At 42.9% G+C, this 20,243-nt stretch overlaps 2 protein-coding genes and 1 non-coding gene across 9 annotated transcripts; all 3 read left to right on the top strand.

The window, feature by feature from the left end:
• Positions 1 to 2,266: 2,266 nt before the first annotated feature.
• Positions 2,267 to 2,337, top strand: trnag-ccc. The gene has a single exon. It is a non-coding gene; the product is annotated as a tRNA-Gly (tRNA).
• A 256-nt stretch (positions 2,338 to 2,593) lies between these two features.
• Positions 2,594 to 11,575, top strand: tia1 (TIA1 cytotoxic granule-associated RNA binding protein). Its single transcript, XM_042059534.1, has 12 exons — positions 2,594 to 2,836; positions 4,483 to 4,579; positions 4,908 to 5,006; positions 6,328 to 6,382; positions 6,766 to 6,853; positions 6,996 to 7,071; positions 7,338 to 7,446; positions 7,665 to 7,760; positions 7,943 to 8,027; positions 8,327 to 8,465; positions 8,717 to 8,865; positions 9,768 to 11,575. Exons 1-12 carry the CDS (start codon positions 2,808 to 2,810, stop codon positions 9,904 to 9,906), a joined length of 1,161 nt encoding a protein of 386 aa, XP_041915468.1. The 5' UTR covers positions 2,594 to 2,807; the 3' UTR covers positions 9,907 to 11,575.
• Positions 11,576 to 11,907: 332 nt separating this feature from the next.
• c13h2orf42 (chromosome 13 C2orf42 homolog) lies at positions 11,908 to 19,901 on the top strand. Of its 7 annotated transcripts, none has more exons than XR_006021773.1 (9): positions 11,908 to 12,019; positions 12,501 to 13,719; positions 13,875 to 13,988; positions 14,795 to 14,899; positions 15,219 to 15,326; positions 17,063 to 17,170; positions 17,358 to 17,458; positions 17,813 to 18,060; positions 18,472 to 18,608. XR_006021773.1 is itself a non-coding variant. In XM_042060158.1 (9 exons), exons 2-9 carry the CDS (start codon positions 12,528 to 12,530, stop codon positions 18,609 to 18,611), a joined length of 2,028 nt encoding a protein of 675 aa, XP_041916092.1. In that variant the 5' UTR covers positions 11,908 to 12,019; positions 12,501 to 12,527; the 3' UTR covers positions 18,612 to 19,901. The 7 variants fall into 7 exon arrangements, 6 of the variants coding, with proteins under 6 accessions (XP_041916092.1, XP_041916091.1, XP_041916094.1 ...); XM_042060158.1 differs by having other exon boundaries at positions 15,222 to 15,326; positions 17,898 to 18,060; positions 18,472 to 19,901; XM_042060157.1 differs by having other exon boundaries at positions 17,898 to 18,060; positions 18,472 to 19,901.
• Positions 19,902 to 20,243: the final 342 nt, after the last annotated feature.

Genomic DNA, 20,243 nt, shown 5'->3' with positions numbered 1-20,243 from the left:
AGTGGGATGCATCATTCCGTACAGTAAAGTCCACAAAATCTATAATTTAGCATGCATTGTTTTTTGGTCCTTGGATGCTGCAGTAGCCTTCTCATTCACAGACACTATGCAGATTAGAAAAACACAACTGAAAAACTCATATTTAGGAGCTTAAAGTTTCGGAGTAGGTTGCTCAAATGTGAAAGTCAACATAAGTGACGTTACCCAGCATCGCTTAGAGCACAACATAACCGTCTATATGGAATTCTGAACTTAGGTGGTTCTTACTCTCCCCTCCTAGTATTTCCAATGGACATTATGTAAATTAACTTGTGTCTGAATGAAGCGAAGAACATCAGTGTCGTTCACACATAATGTCCGCAGGTTAGCATCATATCTGAATCACTCGAAGGGTCGGATCCGCATATGGGAGGTTGTGTCTGAAAGCAACTATTGTGAGGATGTATGTATGTTTTAGTTGTGAAATTGTGATAGTTTTGCCTGCAAGATAAAATTAAGCGTGCAAAAGCTTTACATGGGACAGATCTGTTGCGCATCCTCCAAACGAGACCAAATGAGCCAGCCGCAAAATGCAGTTGGACCAGAGTCCAAACACACATATAGGGCCAAAACTGAAAAACGCAACAGATCGGGCACAGATGATGGCCAGCACAGGTCTAGCTCCGTTTCACTACGGCCTACATATTTGGGACCTCATCTGCTTATCAGGTGTGGTATGGACCTGCTGCGGATCCATAACACACGTTTATCAGACCTTAGACGTCTCTAATGGCTTCATTGGCATTTTAAATGTGATGGCCAAGTTTGTTAAATTTCTCCTAATACTAGACAGCATACTAAACACAATAGCAAAAAACAACTTACAGAAACATTTCTCATTATTGCTTTGAGGCCTCAACAACCTGACTGGTTAATGATAATCCCACTGTTCTCATCGATTTTTGAACATTTGTTGCATTGACGTCTTATTTTGATGTCTTATTTTTTCTCGTAGCCTACCAGAAAAATAAGAGAAATATGATCTCCAATACAGGCTACAGTGGCCGTCTAATCATAATCATGGTTACCACCCCCAGTTAACGTGGCTAAAACGCCCACATAGGGGAATGTGTTTGTTTCGATTGCATGTAATTTAATGGAGGTACACCAGCGTGAGTACACCAAAAACAATTTCCTCTTCAGTCCCCCTACAGGTTGGAAGAGGAATTGTCCATTACCGCTGTTGTAAATAGCCCGCAGCCATCTTCCAATGTACCTGCCGAGTGCGCTCCACCCAGAACCTTCCACCTCGGCTATTGTAAAGCTTACCATAAAGCAAGTCAAATTTGTAGTTTCTCATGTCTCATTCGACTACAGATCCACTACTTGATCTGGCAAACTTTCAGAGTGCGGTTATAGAGGGCTGCAAAGCGAATGCAGAAGTGCCGTTCACCCTGTTTTGAGTTCATGAACCACTGAAACGATTTTGGAAACATTATTTTAAGGTACAAAAGAATCTTTGGTGTTGCTTTTAAGTGGAACTTGGCAACTATTTCAACTTAATAAACACATTTAAAAATCATTTGGATGGTTAAATGACCTGTTTCGGTTAAATGACCTGTTCCTGACGACTAATGAAGCTACCATCGAATATTAGCTTCCAGAGAAATTTATCGTCAACACTGGAAAATCGAGGGTGAATTAGGTTGTTAGCATACAATGGAAAGTACGCAATTCCTTCAAACCCCATCTAAATTTAAAATGTGTGTATAAAGTGTAACAGCTTAGCGAGTTTGCCCATTGTGTGACGTTAGCATGCTTTACCCAACTTGGGGGGCGTAACCTTTCCGGACCTTTCTGCCAACTGTGTCTAGCCTAGGCCCTAATGTTTCTACTTGGACCCCGATAATTGCCGAAAATATGGAAATAGGTGGTTTTGAATCATATGTGATCTGAAGTGAAAGCAAGCTGATTCAACATGAAAACGTTTCCAATCCTGTTATTTACAACATCACAACCTTCACAAGGCTACACTAAACCAGGCTAAGTTAAAGGATGGTTGTAGTGGTACAGTTGCGCCTCTCAGTGGCAGGTCTTAAACTACAGTCCATGGTACGACCTTGTTAACAATCTTTATCCTTCCATAATCGGGAGTGTCGGAAAAAGTATAACGAACAGCTTTACACATGACGATGTATGTAGACGTTTCATAAAAGACATGTAGTAGTCATTTAGTCAAACAAACAATTTATGTTGTATATTACAATATATTTCCAAGTTTCATCAAGCGCCGCTGGTGTAGTGGTATCATGCAAGATTCCCATTCTTGCGACCCGGGTTCGATTCCCGGGCGGCGCACGATTTTTTTTTCCATAAAGAAAGCTTACTTTGAAATTTCACTAAATGGTCTGTCTTCTGTGACTGAAACAAATAGTATCTGAATATAATAGTCCGAACCAATTAGCGATGAAAAAGTGACAAGATGCGGAATCACAGCAAATCACTATCCGCCAAAATGTCAAAGCTCAGCAAAGATACACCGAGATACACAGACAACACTTCCGCTCAACTCCATGCCCCCTTCAATTATTTGGCGCATGCGTATACCTATATCCGCTCCGGTTTCGCCGCCATCTTATGTCGCCTTTCTATTGTTCATAATTGGAGTTAACAGAGGCGGCATAGCGTTATTGTGCGCATTATATGAATTTGAAGACGAATAAGAGAACATTTTATGAAGGAAAGAACTGGCGAATAACCAGAGACTGTCATAGAAACTGACACGTTGAATTTCTCTCAGGGTTCGATCTTTCATTCGATCGGAAAATATGATGGACGACGAACAGCCCAAGACTTTGTACGTATGAATGCCATTAACTCTAGCCAGAATTTACCTAACGTTAAGGCTAGCTTGCCAAGTAAGCTTGCAAAGATTCATAAATGGTTAATGTTGTATGTATCGTGTTCAGTATAAAGTACCTGAGTCCTGCCACTCTGCTCAATGTGTAGAGTAATGTATACTTGCTAGCACTTGTGTAACGATAATGTAGCGGTAGGCACGAAGGATGATAACGTTAACGTTAGAGCTTCATAGCTGGGCAAGGTTAGCATAGTAGCGATAAGTAGCTAAATGGCAGGCTAATGTTAACGTTAGCTATGCTAGCTAGCTATAAAGGCCACTTAGCATTATGTCAGACGTGTCCGTTTTTCTGTTTAGAGACAAAAGCAGTCTCTCTTTGCCAGTAGATTATTTGTTATGCATGTGTATATGGCTAAGTGAAAATACAGTGATCATTAACGAAAGAGGCAGACACTTATTTTTACACCCCTGTCGGTCCACGTGTTTTTGCATTGCTGTTAAATGGTAACTATCGAGAAGAATAAAACCAGTGAACTAGCGGCGGTTGATGTCGCTTTGAAGCTAGCTAATGTCTGAGGCCACGAATGCCAGACCAAGCTCCACCGTCAGGACCTGCAGTGATGATTGAACCAGCTAGCTAACGTTAGCATTCATATTAGCTATTTGTTTGCGAGCGGTGCAAGTAATGTTACTAAAACGAATTTGATATTAATTTTACGTCTTACCTAACATCATATTTGGATATCAGAACTTAAATATTACCTAAACGTTGCGATGCAGGTGTTATTTGTTTCAGTTAACATTCGTTGTATGCCAAGGATTATTTATATCATGTCGATGCTGCATTCAGATGTTAAGTTAACATGAACAGTAACGTTATCACTCACGTTAGCTCGCCTCTATATTGATTGTCGTAATCGTAACGTTACTTTGTTGGTGGTGAGATGTCATCGTGAATGATCCGTTAGGTAAACGTTACCTTGCTCAGGTTAACTTAAACAATGTATGCCCATGTGTATGTATGACGGTGGGGGGGGATTCCAGGTAAAGAGAAAGAAAGGTGGCTTGCTAACATACGATCAGGAAATTCAGTGGAACGAGTGGCCTGGACTCTCCTTCTATTGTCGTAGAATAGTTGCAGTTCAAATGGTACAGCGGAGTCAAAACTAGTCTGGTAAGAGGTTCGATATAATGGGCTTGTAGTTAATGGAAGATATCGCCCAATAACCAAATGTTGGCTAACCAAATGCTGATTATCACTGAGTAACTGTTAACTTAGTTAAATGGTGTTGATAACATGGACGCTTAGCTAACTACCAGAGGCAGAGACAACCTAAACGGGAAAAAGAAGGCCAACTTTACTGTTCTGCAGTGGTAAAGAACGTCAGTATCACGAGAGCCATGTTGTGGACTGGATCTTTGTCTTTCCTCTGTTACCCAACATTGCTCTGCTAGTTGTTGAATAGCGCCAAAACGCTACAGTGTACATTTCGATACTGCCACTGGCCTTTACTCTCGCTCCCCCTCTGTTCATTTTTTAGTTGTGACCGTTCATTTCGTCTGTAGCCAGATGAATTGACCAGGATGCTATATCGATGACTCTTTCTGGTATATCACATTCACTCCTCCGTTCTGTCTTTCAGGTATGTTGGAAACCTGTCTCGCGACGTGACAGAGGCGCTGATCATGCAACTCTTCGGGCAGATAGGACCCTGCAAGAGCTGTAAAATGATTGTTGATGTGAGTCAACCTCCTGGCCTTACAGAAATCTACTCATTACACAGTAATAATCAGTACCCTTTCCCTAATCAAAAGCATTGGATGTGCACACAAGATTTATTAAAGACATTTGAGAGTTATTTAAGACATTTGTTAGCTCCTATTGTTGGTTACTGTATTTTCTCCCCCACTGATTTGGTTTATCCTTTGTTCAAGCGTAAGATATGGTACATGTTGGTTGTGAATTGACCAGATATGGCAGTTTCTCTACAATTACTGTGCCTTAATATAATGGCAAGTTACAATTGGAGATTGTTGTTTGCCATTAATACCTGTCCTCTCCCCTTAGACGGCAGGTAATGACCCATACTGCTTTGTGGAGTTCTACGAGCATAGGCATGCTGCTGCCTCACTGGCCGCAATGAATGGACGTAAAATAATGGGTAAGGTAAGCTATCGTATCTACAGGGTGAGTTGGGTTGGGTTTGGATGGGCTGGGCTGGGAAGGTTTGGGGGGGGGGGGGTGTTAATTACGTTCATATTCATCATTTCAATGTTTTAGAACCTCTTTTAGTGACATTTCGGACATATTACATTTTTAGCATTTATGATCTTTAGGTTAGTTCCTGTTGTAAAATATAATTTGTCTTTGATGTTTCGGTAGGAAAGGCAATTGCTTTGATTTCTTTTGGCATGTGAGACCTGTCAGGGAAGTGTGCAAGTTGAGGATTGAATAGTCTTCTTAATTCAGGTTGAACAGGTTTGTCAACTTTGTTTTCCATTATGGGTTCTCTAGTAATTCTAGATTTATACTTTGTAGTTGGAAGGCATTAGCTGTAATTGCTCTCTTGGAAGAATGTGGTAATCCTGTGCCTGTTATAAGCAAATTACATTTTCATTAAAGTATATTTGGATTTTGCTGTTCTCAAATATTGCTTAGATGAAAATCCAAAACAAGAAGACAGACTAAATATAAGAAGATTTGACAGTGATTTCTGCATTTCATCAAGAAATATGGATGGGGGAAAAAAAGTGTCATCTATGAAGGTCAAGGTGTGTCTTAAAATAACAGACCATCTCCATTGATGAAGTGAACTGAGATGAAACATCTATGGATCTTCATGATTAAGAAAGCTAGCTTTAGATCAGCTTAACCCTGTTTTACCTCTATGTTCAAAGGCTGGAGTGGATAACTTGGGCGTTGGCACAGTGCCTGAAGATCTAGCAATGCAGCCTGTGTGCACTATTTTTATTAGCAGAACCTTTTTATAACATGGTGGCAAACTTTGCCATGGCTGCTCTCCAATACGTGTTGGCCTTGCCTCCTCCAGTAGTCCAAATACTTTAGGCTACGTTGAAGCAGGCATTCTAGTGTTCCACAAGTGTATTCAGTTTAAAATATTTTATCCTCAACAGGTGTTGAAGGACCAATTGAGGACTAATACAAGTTGGTAATTTCACTTGTTTTGTAAGTCCCTTATTTGGACCTCCTTTGTTTTCTCCAATATCAAGATACATATTTATAATTCCTCTCCAATTCGAAGATTCAAACCGTTAAGTCCCTGCAAGGATATAGACTGCATTCTGTGGAGATTGGGTCACTGTGTTCTTTCTCTTTGTCTTTCATTGATCATAACACTACTTAGACACGTTGGTAGGCTGGTAGGGGGGCCCCTCTTGAGGGGGCCATGTAGAGTAGGTGCCGTTCTGACTCAGATGGAGTTTTTTCACCTGCAGGTGTCTCTCTTTGTCTGTTTCCCTCCCTGTAGGAGGTCAAGGTCAACTGGGCCACCACACCTAGCAGCCAGAAAAAAGACACAAGCAGTAAGTACTTCCATGCACATCCAGCCATTTTACCGTGTATGAAAATAAATTTGAATATGACCATCAACTCATTCGAATGTCACTCAGCAACCGTAGGATGACATCAGACAAATGTGCAGTGGTCTCGTAAATGTTATCCATAGATAGAGAGAGAGCGATAGATGGATGCTTAATTTAGCTCATATGACTAAAATAAACTGTTAATGTCATTTTAAATTGCTTTGGACAGAAGTGTCTGCTAAGAACATGAACATGTAGATAAATTGAGTGTACATTAGCAGCTTAGGTTGTTAATATAGGTTATAAAGTGGTCTTGGGTGTGTGCATGCTGGTAGACAGCTGAAGGCCAAGGCTTAATGCATCTGTGCTTTGTTTTTATGCAGACCACTTCCATGTCTTTGTGGGAGACCTCAGTCCAGAAATCACCACCGATGACATCAAAGCTGCCTTTGCACCCTTCGGGAGGATATCGTAAGTGCTGCCGGAACCGGATGATTAAGAGAGATAAAAATCTAAATCAGTGTCTGAATGGTCCCCTATGCTAGCATTCAGGGGAATTGCTCTTGTTCTTTGTTGTGTGTCTAATGGTCTTTTGTGTGGGATTTCTGCACAGTGATGCTCGTGTGGTGAAAGACATGGCCACAGGGAAGTCTAAGGGCTACGGCTTTGTGTCCTTCTACAACAAATGGGTGAGTGGCCCGGGGTCGATTCGGCCCATGTCTGTGTCTGGTTTGAGGCTTAATTCAGTTCCTGGCAATCCAGAGAGACAGTTGAGTCCACATTTACTCTGAACGGAAAGGGAAATGATGTCTCAGTGTGAGATTTTCCCACAGATGTAAACAGTTATAGGGCATAGGAAGGGCAGTTACTACCAAAAGGCATATGGTTATGAAGAGTCGTCTTTGTTGTGTGTTTTGCATCTGTGTGAGGCATATGTATATATTTCCCTGTACAGGACGCAGAAAATGCCATCCAACAGATGGGCGGCCAATGGCTGGGTGGGCGGCAGATCAGAACCAACTGGGCCACGAGAAAGCCCCCTGCACCCAAAGCCACCTACGAGAGTAAGTCCCTGATGATTGATCTCTGAACTTTCATCATTTATATATTCATAGAGCTGTTTTCCCATATATGTATTGAACCTAGTCTTAGACAAAAAGCTTTTTCTCAATGGATATCGCCATTGAAGTTCGCTTTTCGTCCAGGACTAGAATCAGTTGGTGTTGTCAATAATTGAGGTATGTACTAAGTAGTAGTGTATTTGTTTCTATGTCAACCACAGCGAATACCAAGCATCTGTCTTTTGAGGAAGTGGTCAACCAGTCCAGCCCTAGTAACTGCACTGTCTACTGTGGAGGAGTCACCACAGGCCTGACTGGTGAGCACACCTACAATTCCTCTTAGAACCTTTAAAGAACTAGGCCTAGTTGATCAGGTTCCCCTCATTCTTATTTTAATCATTGGGGATTAAGTTCAAGGTGAGCTCTGTAAAGTGCCTTGAGAGCCATTGCTATATGATGGTGCTATAAAAATAAAACTGAATTGAATGTTGTCTTCTAGAGCAATTGATGCGACAGACGTTCTCTCCCTTCGGCCAAATCATGGAAATCCGCGTGTTTCCAGACAAAGGCTACTCTTTTGTGAGGTGAGTGAGTGACTGTTGTGCGTTGCCTTGTGTATTCGAAGACCCTTTCACTGCTGTAGATTCATTGTGCAGCTAATATATGAAGGGTGTGAATAATCGGGCTAGGTTTGGGAGAACTAGAGAATGCTACAGAAACATCTCAGACTCTACACCAAGATTGACTTAAATGTATTGTGTTTTCCCTTTCCCTCTCCAGCACTAGCTTTCTACTTTTAGTGATAGAACTTCTGTACATTGGTGACTTATACTTATTGTCTAGCTTGTCCACCTATACCTGAGCATCTCATGTGGTCTCACAGGTTTAACTCGCACGAGGGTGCAGCCCACGCCATTGTCTCTGTCAATGGCACCTCCATAGAGGGCCATGTGGTCAAGTGTTATTGGGGCAAAGAGACCACAGAGATGGTCAGTCCCATGCAGCAGGTACAGATGCCTCAGGTAAGTCACAATGACTATAATCTTGTGAAATCACCAATAAACAGTAGTTGTGTGCAGAAATTGATGCAGGGAATTGTCTTTAATCGAGCCATTATTACAGATAACACACATTCATTGTTGTTAAAACAAGCAGTAGATGCATGTAAGAGTTCAGTGTATGGTGTTGGCTTAGGTGTTTGTGTTTGTCTACGCATTACTCACTTGCAACATTTGGTTGATGTCATTTTCTGTGTGAAATTTCTCCTCTGCAGCAGAACAAACTAGGCTTTGCTGCCCAGCCCTATGGGCAGTGGGGCCAGTGGTACGGCAACACCCAGCAGATCGGCCAGTATGTGCCCAACAGCTGGCAGGTACCCGCCTACGGCGTCTATGGCCAGGCATGGAACCAGCAGGGCTTCAAGTGAGTGACACTTCCTGCTAGAGCCCCACACCTGCTTCTCTTCCTCCATTAAATTGAAAGTTCTAGTCTAAGTCTAGGTCAACCTTTATCCTCGATCTAGGTCAACCTTTATCCTGTCACACATTTATTAAAGACTGTGACCAAAGTCACAGGAATAAGTCCCCCTGTAGGTGATCAATGTCGTGTGTTTTTTTTAAGAGCACGTTTGAAATAGACCGTACAGGAAGAATGGTATGAGTCATGCCCAACTATTTCCATTTAAGGGCCGGCCTGGATGTGAAATTTCAAAAGGAGCAGCTGTAAATAAACAAACAAGTCAGTCAGCCAAAATAACTCCCGTAAGGCTAGTTGAAAATCAGCCCGTCCCAGTGGGCACATTAAGTGACTGAAGCTGTTTTGACGTTACACTGTTTTTTTTTAGGGGTGTAACAATGCACCATCATACTGCGATTTAAAAAAAATGACTACGAACTTTGGTGTTGCACCATGGCATATCTCTGGTAAAAATTTTAACAAATGTTTTACAAAATATTATTGAATTCTTCTAGGTTTATTTTACGGATTTTTTTGTTGCACCCCTAGGATTTCTATTGCTGTAAATGGCGCACTTTTGCTTAACTGTCCATGCAGCAACAAGAATCTTGAATTTCCCCTTTGGGGTCAATGAAGATCTCTATGTATCAAGAGAACTATAGAGAGCACTTTTTATAAGAGACTTACCGATCAGTAAATCTTACAAGTTACGTGGAAGTCTGGTTTCTGGAACATCTTCAAAAGGTGTTCCAGTCTTGATCTTATGACTGGTATTTGAAAGAAGTATAGACATATGTCGAGCTCATTGTGTAGCTTAACAGGACAGGAACGTGCACCCCATGCTCACTCCTTGTCATTGTGTTTTGCAGTCATTTACAGGCCGGGGCTGGCTGGACGGGGGTCGGAGCCATCAGCAACGGGGCCATGGTGGAACCAACACAGGGAGTCAACGGAACAATGCTCGCCAACCAGTCCGGCATGGGCACGGCTGGCTACCACACACACTGATCGGACTGAACCAACTGAGCGACGGGGGGCGGGCGGGTGGGTGGGTGTGGGATTAAGGGGAGGTGGGGTGGTGTCTACAACTTCAGACACCTCCGCTGTGGCCTCGGGATGGGTGGTGGGGGGGGGGGTTAAAAGAAGACCCCTGCCCCCTCCTCAAGGGTCTCCCGTCATCCAGGCGTCCATGTTGGGGAGCGGCATGTTGCCATTTGACTGTTCCTCGACACCTTCCACCTGTAATATTTTTTTCCATGTAAATGTGGGCGGACGATTCAAAGCAAAGTTCCCCCATTTTGTGTCTATGGGGGTCCCAAAGTTGTCCTGCCATGGGATTTAGACATACACACTTTTTGAATATACATACACCATATACACACAAAACCATGTATGTATACTGACATGTACACAACACACACACACTCTTACACACACACTTACACAAAGTCTTCGGCCTGGAGTCCGACGACTAAATCAGAGGACTATGCCATTTTTAATTCAAACAAACGTGCTATAAAACGAATAAAACACATTACACAGCCGCAAGTTTTTTTTTTTTTTCCATTTTGCTTTTTAAGTTTAGAGCATTTTCAACTGCTGATCTGGTATGAATGGAGCTTTGCCTTTTTCTTTCCTTCATTTTGGGACTCGATTTTATCTCATGAAAGGCGCTGACATCACGGAATCATGTGAAATATGAGCCTATTGGTTTTTTTATGTTTGTAAAAAACTATGAATAAAAAACGGATGTCAACTGTTGTATTTTTTAAATTAGATATTCAATTTCTCAACAAAACAAATAGCAGGGATTACTGCCACTCTTCTTTCTTTGACGGCAGACAAATATTGCACAATAACTATTACTCTTGGTTACCTTTTCACTGAGAAAAAAAATGTTACACAAATTCTAGGATTTTAAATTGTTTTGCATTCCACTTTTTTTTTCTTTTCCAGCATTTTACTTTCATTTCATGGAGGGCTTATAAATATACTGTTTTGTATGTAAATAACCAAACCAACGTCTGTTCAATTGTTCCGATGCTGTATAAAGAAAACTCAGATGTTAATTATGGAAGCAGCTTTTTCTTTTTTTGTTTTGCGGTTGGGTTAGGTTCTTGGAGGACGGACTTATGTAAATTAGTGCTCGGCTGTAGTGCCACTGTTGAATGCAGTCCATTCAAACAGAAACAGTGCATCATGCGATTCTTCCAGGGGTTTTTCGTTTGTTTTAGTTTTTTGATAAGGGGACTTGGGGAAGGGCCCTTGTGACAGCATTGCCATGCAGTGCAAACGATTCAGACTGAAAAGTAATGTAGAATTACAGTAATTCTGTGTATAAACTATCAAATTAGAACTTTTTTTTTTTTTTTTTTTTTTTTAATTTCAATGTAGTCGTTAGTGTCGAAGGGAAAACCCCTGGAAGGATCGATATTTTTGCACTGTTTCGTCCTCCAGGTGTCATTTTAACTAGAGTTGGATGAGACCCATTGTGTTGCCTTATTTTGAGTTGATTCCATTTTAACCAACCGAGTGTCATGAGAGTAGGCAGTGCCTAAGGATATTTTCAGACCTTATGTTTTTTTTTTTTTTTTTTGGATAATGTTGATGCTACTATCATGTGTTCTTGCTTTGTCCCATTAAAATGCTGATGCGTACCAACACACTTTCAGAGAAAGTTGTACTGTTGAGTTTTTTTTATGCATATGCATATAGTCTGCACACATGCACGCATGGATACTGTGTGCATGTTGTTACAGTAGTGTCAATGCTCCAGGTTATAGGAGATATAGATGTAGGCCATTCTTGAAATTGATGTAATGTAATAGATATTTTAGACCTGGATATTTATACTTGTTGATTTAGCTTACATAAGACAACTGAAGTGCCATAAAAGATGGATTTAAGTATATTACAGGTGTAGGCCTCATTTTACCCAGCAGTGGAGTGTCAGCCCCTCTAGCTTCGCGTAATCAGCCGAACAGCCAACCACAAGGCTCGTTACAGCCGCAGTCATGTGGCTCGTTTGTAAGGAGCAATGGCGACGGCTGAGACGAAAATGTAGCCCGTTGTTTCATGCTAGTCTCGACCATACAGCGTCACGGCAGTAGGTTTTGAAAAGGTAGGCATATAAGCGCAACTGATGAGAGTTTATTTTTATTGGCGCACGCAACTAAATTGCCAGGTTGAGCCGATAAAGCTGAAAGTGTATTCGTTTATTATCTGCTACCTAACGAGCTACTTAAGGGAAATATAGCTGATGTGGCACGTAACGTTAGACCGAACATTATAATTTATTTTGGCAAAAGTAAACACTAATTCCATCGGGCGATATGGTCGAATTGGAATGGAGAACGACATTTGTGAAAATAAAAAAAAATGCTTGCTGATGCGTTTTTAATAACTTGTTTTCCATTCAAGTATGACCAGCCAGCAGGCAACACTGTAGCCTAAATTATAGTTTAACAAGTTTCTTCCGGTGTCACGACCACCAGATGTACGATATGACATTACATAACTGAGAGCATTTCAGTCCATGTGTATGTAACGTTTTACATACAATGTATGTTTTTATTGACAGTGTAACATTTCTTATTATTTAGGGGGTACAGTGGCTGCACAATAGACTAATGGAGGGTCATCCAATAGAGGCAGCGTTGCCACTGGCGCAGGCCGTGGTTTCTCCTGTGCTGCAGAGCTCCTCCTCGGGCGGTCTGTGTGCCAAACCCAGGGACCGGATGAAGACTCCAGCATTCCTGTCCAACCTGGGGAAGCCCACCCTGCGTGGCATCCGCAAGTGCCCTCAGTGTGGTATCTACAATGGCACCAGGGGCCTGAGTTGCAAGAACAAGGCCTGTGGCGCCGTCTTCCGGGACGGCACAGCGGCTGGAACTCAGCGGTCGGCAAAGAAGGGAGGTGGAGGAGGCTCGGAGGTAGTGAGGATTGTGACAGATGGAGGTGGAGGAGGAGATGGTGCATTTGTGGATGGTGGAAGTGGAGGATCGTCATCGTCCTCTGCTCCGGGTCCCCCTCAGGTGTTCTCGCTGCGACAGCGTGGCCGGGGCCCTGAGCAGCGAGGCTTCGTGGAGCTGACCCTCACGGACACGGCCATTGCCACCACCGACGGCACATTGCTCACCCGCCTCAGCCTTGGACGCTGCTTCCTGCCCGCCTGCCGACGCCAACAACAGCAGCAACAACAACAACAACAACAGCAGGGCCAACGAGGCGTGGCCTCCTCTTGCTCTCCTCCTCCCTCCTCCTCCTCTTCCTCTCCGCCCCAGGCATCTGATAGCCCCTGTGGCCACGTTCGGCAGGCCATGGAGTGTCCCACGGGCCAGGTGGCCACACCGCTCCCGCTCAAGAGCTCCGTGTTGGAAGAACTGCCCGTCCCGGCCCAGACCCGGCAGGAGTTGTGGCGTCTGGCCACAGACACCCCAGGGCCCCTGGTGCAGCGCGTCTCGCGGAGCTCGCTGGTGGTCAAGTGTCACGCGACTGAGACCCAGGCGCTGGGGCTGCTGCACTGCACTGTGGGAGGTGCTGGGATGAAGGGCGAGAGCAGCGGGCTGGTGTTTCGGTGTGCGTGTCAGCACGGTGGTGGTGGTGGTGGTGTGGGGGGCAAAGGAGCCCCAGGGGTGAAGGTCAACAGCCTGGGCAGTTTGGGTTCCTCTGATGATAAAGAGACAGCGTTGGCGGACATTTCACCTCTCTCGGCCGAAGGAACCCCACAATGCTTGCACTTCTACGCCTGTGTCTGTGCCTTTGCAAGTGATGATAAACTGGCTGTGGAATTCGCCCATTTCCTTAGCTACACTTCAAATGGTATTCTATGGTATTAAAGCATGCATGGGTTCTAGTTAAAATTGTTCTTGAATGCCTTCTGCAGTTGTCTGACATTTGACTGTGTGTGTGTGTGTGTGTGTGTGTGTGTGTGTGTGTGTGTGTGCGCGTGCGTGCGTGCAAATGTGTGGTTGTAGGGCTGGAGGTGAGTGTTGGCTCCTCAGCGCTCTGTGCTTCTGATACCCAGCCAGTTCCTGAGCCAATCACGCCACACAGAACAAAGAGACTGAAAGCAGAGGAGCCAATCACAGGTCATCTTTCTCTCTTTTGTGTTACATGCTGATGAACAGATACAGGGTTACATGAGGACCCTCTCATAATGGGAAACCATTAGTAGCTAGTGAGACATTGGACTGCCATGTGAGCTAATTTTCAAACTCACTCTGTAGCCTTTGAAGACACGATACACGCCATGGTGTTGTAAAAAAAAAGCTGTCTACTCTTGGAGGGCCTTTCTCTATGACCTCCTTTATGAATAGATATCCAGACATAGCCTACACTATTTGTATAATCCTAATCATAATAAAAAAAACAGGCTGGAAGGAGACCACTTAAACCAGTGCCCATTTAAACCTCAGTGCAATTCATAGCAGTGTATTGACTATTAATGACAGCCGTGGTGCTATAATGGCAAAAAACGATCACATTCATCAACACAAAGAGACTTTTCTTATTATTGGTCAGGTTTATCGTTATGGTTCTTGATATCATTATAGTTATCGTTCCTGGTGTGAATGGCCCTTATGTTCTGTTTTTTTTGTCTGTTTGTCTATACTATTTTTGTCTCTTTCTTGATTGTCCCTGTCTTATTGTGTCTCTGTCACTGATCTCTGCATGTTTTTTTCGGTGTGTCTGTCTAGCATTGTTGTCTGTCTACCTTCTCCTGTCCATCTCTCTCCTCTCTCTCCTGTCTTTTCTCATTTGTCTTTTTCTGTGCTGTTTATCTCCTCTGTCTCTCTGGCGCTAATGTCAGTCTCTATTGTTTCCTGCTGCCTGTCTTGACTCTTCCTGTCTGTCTGTCCCTCTTATGTCTCCTCTCTCTGCTCGGTCCACTCAGTGGCCGGTCCCGCTCTGGCTATCAGGGAGGCCAGTGCTCCGGCCCTTGGCCCTCGCAAGCCCTGCAGCCGGAGACAGGCTCTCACCATTGGGCACAAGACCCCAGGTCTGCCAGCCTCTGGCTCTCCCATCCTTCTTTCACGCCCTCAGCTCTTTCATTTGTTTTCTTTTTCCTACTTGTCTATTTCATCACTTTTCTCCCAAATTTCCACTGAATTTATGTGGTTTGTTGTAATCCGTAGTTGGTTTCCTAGGTCACATACCTTCACTGTATTTCCCCAAGTGCCTAACCAAAACATTAGCATCTACCCTTACTGCATAGCATCCAATGCCTACTACTACTTTCTACAACACAGCATTGCACAAATAACTCTTGCTGCCTCATACATGAGTCTGTGTAATTCATATGACTGATGTCCACCCAGCAGGGAATAACCAGCCTGTGGACGAGGCCCATGTCTCCCTACCATTTCAACAGTGGCTAGCCAGTGTCAATGAGAAGATCCAGCAGTCCATGCACTACCAGTTTGGTGGTAAACACACACATGCAGTACCCACTGCTCCTCTACATAATAGTAAAGTACTACTATGCATATCTAGTGTAGGTATTTACACAGAACTGCAAAATAACTCCGCTTCTATATTATTACAAAGCCTGTGTGAAAATAATTAATCATCAATATACAGTATGTTTGGAATCAACTCACCTACAAGTAATATGTTGTAAACAGCAACAATACTGTGTTATGCTCGATGGTGTTTTATGCCCCCAACTTTGTCTTCCAGGCAGTGCTGCCACCGCTGATTTAAAGGCACCTAATCCTAGACCTAACCCCAACCCTAACCTTAACCCATACCTAACCATAGTGCCTTCCAGGCAGCGCTGCCTTGAAGACAATGTTGGGGGCATAAAACACCAAGAAACACTTTATATAATATAGCTGCAAGCAGCAATGAGGGGGCCAAGCAGATAGGCCGGAGTAACCATGGCAACGAAATGCTGTTAGCTCAATGCTGCAATCAGATGTATGGCCATAAGCTGTCAAAGCAAGTTTCACATCTAGCACGTCAAAAGTTACAAGGCAAAATGCATTTTTGCTAATTGCAGTGACCCTAGAGGTCAAAGGTCACAAAATTTCTTCGGCATTCACCTGATGGGGTCATGAGTCCATGTACCAAGTTTAGTTTTGATACAATGCAACGATTGCTGAGATATGAGCTCACTTCCTGTTTGGCGGCTTCGCCACAAATTTCGATTGGATGTGACGGGCGAACAATTCTATCAATTGTTACAGACAAGGCATGGTCTGAAGATGGTCTGTGCCAATTTTGGTGAAGATCAGATGAAATTTGTGACCTGTGCGAAATTGTTGGTGTTTTTGATCAAATCAAATATGGCGGCCGAATAAATTATATTGATGTGACCTAAGGACCTTTCACAGTATTACCAGACACCACTAGTACAATTTAATTCTAAGCACAGCAGCAGCTACAAGCCAAAAGGCATGTTTGTGAATTACAGCGCCCCCTAGAGGTCAAAGGTCACCAAATTTCTTGAGGGTCCTCCTGATGGGGTCATGAGTCAATGTACCAAGTTTGGTTTTGATACATGCAAGGGTTGCTGAGATATTAGCTCACTTCCTGTTTGGCGGCTTCGCCGCAAATTTTGATTGGCTTTTACGGGCGAACGGTAATACTTCCGAAGACAATAAGTGATAACTTTTGTGAGGCTTGGTCTGAAGATGATCTGTGTCAAATTTGGTGGGAATCAGAGAAAGTATGTGACCCCCGATACATTTTAAGTGTTTTTGATGAAATCCAAAATGGTGGAAAATCCATCATGGCGGAAAATGACGTCGGACCAACAGGTCAAAAGTTACGTGCATGAACGCACGTCCAACTTTGGCCTGTTGGTGGCGCTAGAGGGTTCGAGTTGCCGACATGAAACTTGGTGACATGAATCATGGGACCGTCCCCAATCAGTGTGGCAAATTTCCCAACTTTTTACCATACGGTTCTATGGGCTGCCTTAGACTCCCATTGCATATAATAATAATAATAGGAAAACGTAGAAACACAATGAGGTCCTCGCAGCTTCGCTGCTTGGCCCCCAATTATATTATTGCTGCACTGTTACGACACTATTACATTTTGTTTGCTGTTACAGTACTGTATTCACTCCAACAGCGTTGATGCTTATGGTGCTACTGGCGTTTGTATGATACACATGGATATATACAGTATAGCTGTGTTGTGATGGATGTCTTAGGGAAGCCGGAGCCTCTGGTTTTCCACATCCCGCAGAACTTCTTCAACGCCCTGCAGCAGCGTCTCTCCCTGGGGAGTAAAAAGAGGCGACTCCCCAACTCCACCACCGGTGAGTGGCTCCCACAGTCATTACCAGATAGTACTATCCCCCTGCATGAACATCTGTTGGGCATGACAGAGCCAAGGTATTGCAGTGTAAGGTTGTGCTTCAGTTCATGGTAGTTGGACTTGTTTTGATTTGATGTTGTGTCTGATCTGTGTTGTAACAGTCTTGTGTTCTGCTCCCTCGGCTGCAGCATTTGTCCGCCAGGATGCCCTTCCTCTGGGCTCGTTCTCCAAGTACACGTGGCACATCACCAACCTCATGCATGTCAAGCAGATCTTTGATACACCTGAGGTACTCATCTTTAATCTCCATGTTTTAATCTTTGCATATGGCTTTTCTACTCTATGACGCAATCTGTTAATAATTCTTTTATATACATTCCACATTTATGTATTATGTATTATGAGATCTTTACCATCTTGCTAGTCCTTTAAATATTGCATACATTTTCAGTGTCTCAGTTCAGCTAGTCTGTTAATCATTTGTAAATACTTAATGTTACACTGATTACATTAATTAACTAAAGGTACATTGTTATTACATTATAATAGAATCATTGTTGTTATATTATAATAGAGTAACTTTGAGTTGACTATCAAACAGTACAATTTTCCAGAGGTAAGTTTGCTAACTGACATGATTTAGTCACCGAAGAACACCTACGCTGATGATGTGGACAAAAAATGTAAATCGTCGTTCTCCCGTTCCTCGCCAATGATCCTCCTCCTAGCTGCCCTTAAAGCTGACACAGAGTTTTGTGAGAAACAGCGATGGCTCCTACTCGCCCTTCACCTGTCCTGAGGTGCCCGCCGAACCCCTGGCAGAGGCGTTCGGCCGGACAGATCGGCCCCAGGCCATCCGACCCCTCGAGCTGAACACCTTTCTCAAAGTGGGTAAGTGTCAGTATGTCAGAGGCAGCCAAACTTTTAACAGGACAATAAGGGAAATAACAGATGCTCATCAGCATAGTGTCATTATTTGCATTGATCCATGTTAGGCACAGATCAGTTGTATCAATAATTTGGCTAGCTAACCCTTCTAACATATAGACTTTTTGATAGGCCATGACATATGTAATGATATACCATAGTACAAAGCTGGGTATAAACTTATCACCAGATATGGTAATTATGTGCAAGCATAATAAACAGTCCATATTCCTGTGTTTGATATGTTAGATTTCAATAGTTTGATTTTACTCAGATCTTTAGATTTTTTAACATCCAGTCCAGTCAGTATAAGTGGATTGTTTTATCAAAATGGATGATTGACCTCACAGTCACTCAGTTTCTTTTTGTCCCCAGGCATCTGCTCTCCAGGGCAGAAGGAGCCAACGCCCTTCGTGATCGAGTGGATCCCTGATATTCTGCCCCGCTCAAGGGTGGGTGAACTGCGGCTTCGCTTCGAGTATGGTCACCAGCCCACTAGCCCCACGGAGCACTGAGAGTGAATTGCCACATTACAGAACACTGGTCTAACACATGCAAAAACTCATAAACACACATGTGGGCTCACACACAAGCTCGACCACTGCATGCAGGAATTTGTGGAGCTGCAGTGGCTAAGCATAACCACACGGGGGTGTTGTTTCCCAGAACCTCTGCTGGTGTAGGTGGAGTGGATGTATTTTGCTCTAAAATATACTGGAATCTACATGGGCGGAGTTAATGTATGGTACCTTATTTAAACTGTACACATTAATGCTGCCTTCGGCATGTTTAAGCTCTCAGTCTTAAATGACTCCATGTACTTCTCTGTCTTGTAATTGAAGGGTACGAAGAGTGTTTCTGCCAGAATGTAAACATGCAGGTTCATGTAACACTTTTATGGTTCCTTTTTCAGTTTTATATGTACCGTGCCTCAGCTATGAATTTGCTAATATGCATTTCTGCCTTTTTGTGTCTATGGACATTTTCCTACCACACGCAACATACATTATGCCAAGTCGATTGTTAAGTGAAAGCCGAATGTAGGTTGTTTTGTGATCTCCTTAACTTTTACAATACAATAGCAATATTTCCAATTAAATTCTTCTGCTTTTACAGAAGACATACTTTTCAGTCTGAGAAATGCTTAACGTTAACATTGACTGACACTGCATTAGCTGTAGTTCCCTCTCTGCTCACTTGAGGGCAGCCTCAGTTAACATTTTTAATGTCTGAAGTCCAGCAGTGGGGTTTCTAGAAATAAAAAAGGTTGGAGTGGTGAAGTTGGGGCAAAGACTCAGAGAAGGGTGACCCATAAACATGAAAAGAGCCTAAACATGAAAAGACCTCAGTGATGTGTATTATCTATAAACTTGCACAGACAAAAAAACACTTAAATTAATCTGCCACTGATGTACTTACATCAGAAATCTTGCATGCACACAGCTGGTACATGTATGCATGAACTTAAATATAGCAATAAAAACTTGCCGCTAAAAGTAAAATGTTTGTTTTGGCTAAGAAAACAATTATTCTTGTAGACGTTAATGCGTACAAGCCCAACTTTCACTTGTCTGGTGGGGTGGCACTTGGATTGGCTGATTGGATTCTCATGTGATCCACGGGGCTAAAATTGTTCAGGCACAGTGCCTGAATTCAGTATATACAGTATATATGACGTCCTCATAAATGTCTGATAACTTTTACAGGCACTTTTATAGCTTGAAGCCTTGGATCCAACTTAACTACTGATATGTGAAAAGTAGTGGCAAATATAAATCTGAAATAAATTATTGTACTTTTTGAAATGTGGTATTTTCTTTCTCTCAAAGACTTAATAAAAATCTTCACTGATTTCTGGTAGACAAATGTAAACTTATGTACAGTATGGATTTGTAAAACACCTCTTACATTAGAGTGTAGATAGCTATGTTACCTGCATTTTTTAAGCTTGCCTGACTCACAAGCATAGGCTACATTAGAACAACATGGTGTATGATAGTGGCAGAAAGACGAGCCATATATAGACCACAACATGTCAGTGAGAGTGATCAGGGCTTTGTCCGTTTGTGCCTTTGTGTTCATTGTACTGACTGTATGTTGACATACAGTGAGGCAGTATATACATTGAGGTTAGTAAAGCCAAAGAT

Source organism: Alosa sapidissima, chromosome 13 (genome assembly GCF_018492685.1).
Source record: "Alosa sapidissima isolate fAloSap1 chromosome 13, fAloSap1.pri, whole genome shotgun sequence".
Classification (NCBI taxonomy): Eukaryota; Metazoa; Chordata; class Actinopteri; order Clupeiformes; family Clupeidae; genus Alosa; species Alosa sapidissima.
This window is presented reverse-complemented; position numbering and strand designations above follow the sequence as displayed.

Excerpts from the sequence above, each read along its gene's own strand:
- c13h2orf42 (XM_042060157.1), top strand. The coding sequence starts at position 12,528 with ATGGAGGGTCATCCAATAGAGGCAGCGTTGCCACTGGCGCAGGCCGTG. Across the intron at positions 15,327-17,062 it reads CATGCACTACCAGTTTGGTG|GGAAGCCGGAGCCTCTGGTT; the intron begins GTAAACACACAC and ends TGGATGTCTTAG. Across the intron at positions 17,171-17,357 it reads ACTCCCCAACTCCACCACCG|CATTTGTCCGCCAGGATGCC; the intron begins GTGAGTGGCTCC and ends CCTCGGCTGCAG.
- tia1 (XM_042059534.1), top strand. The coding sequence starts at position 2,808 with ATGATGGACGACGAACAGCCCAAGACTTT. Across the intron at positions 2,837-4,482 it reads GACGAACAGCCCAAGACTTT|GTATGTTGGAAACCTGTCTC; the intron begins GTACGTATGAAT and ends TCTGTCTTTCAG. Across the intron at positions 8,028-8,326 it reads AAAGGCTACTCTTTTGTGAG|GTTTAACTCGCACGAGGGTG; the intron begins GTGAGTGAGTGA and ends GTGGTCTCACAG.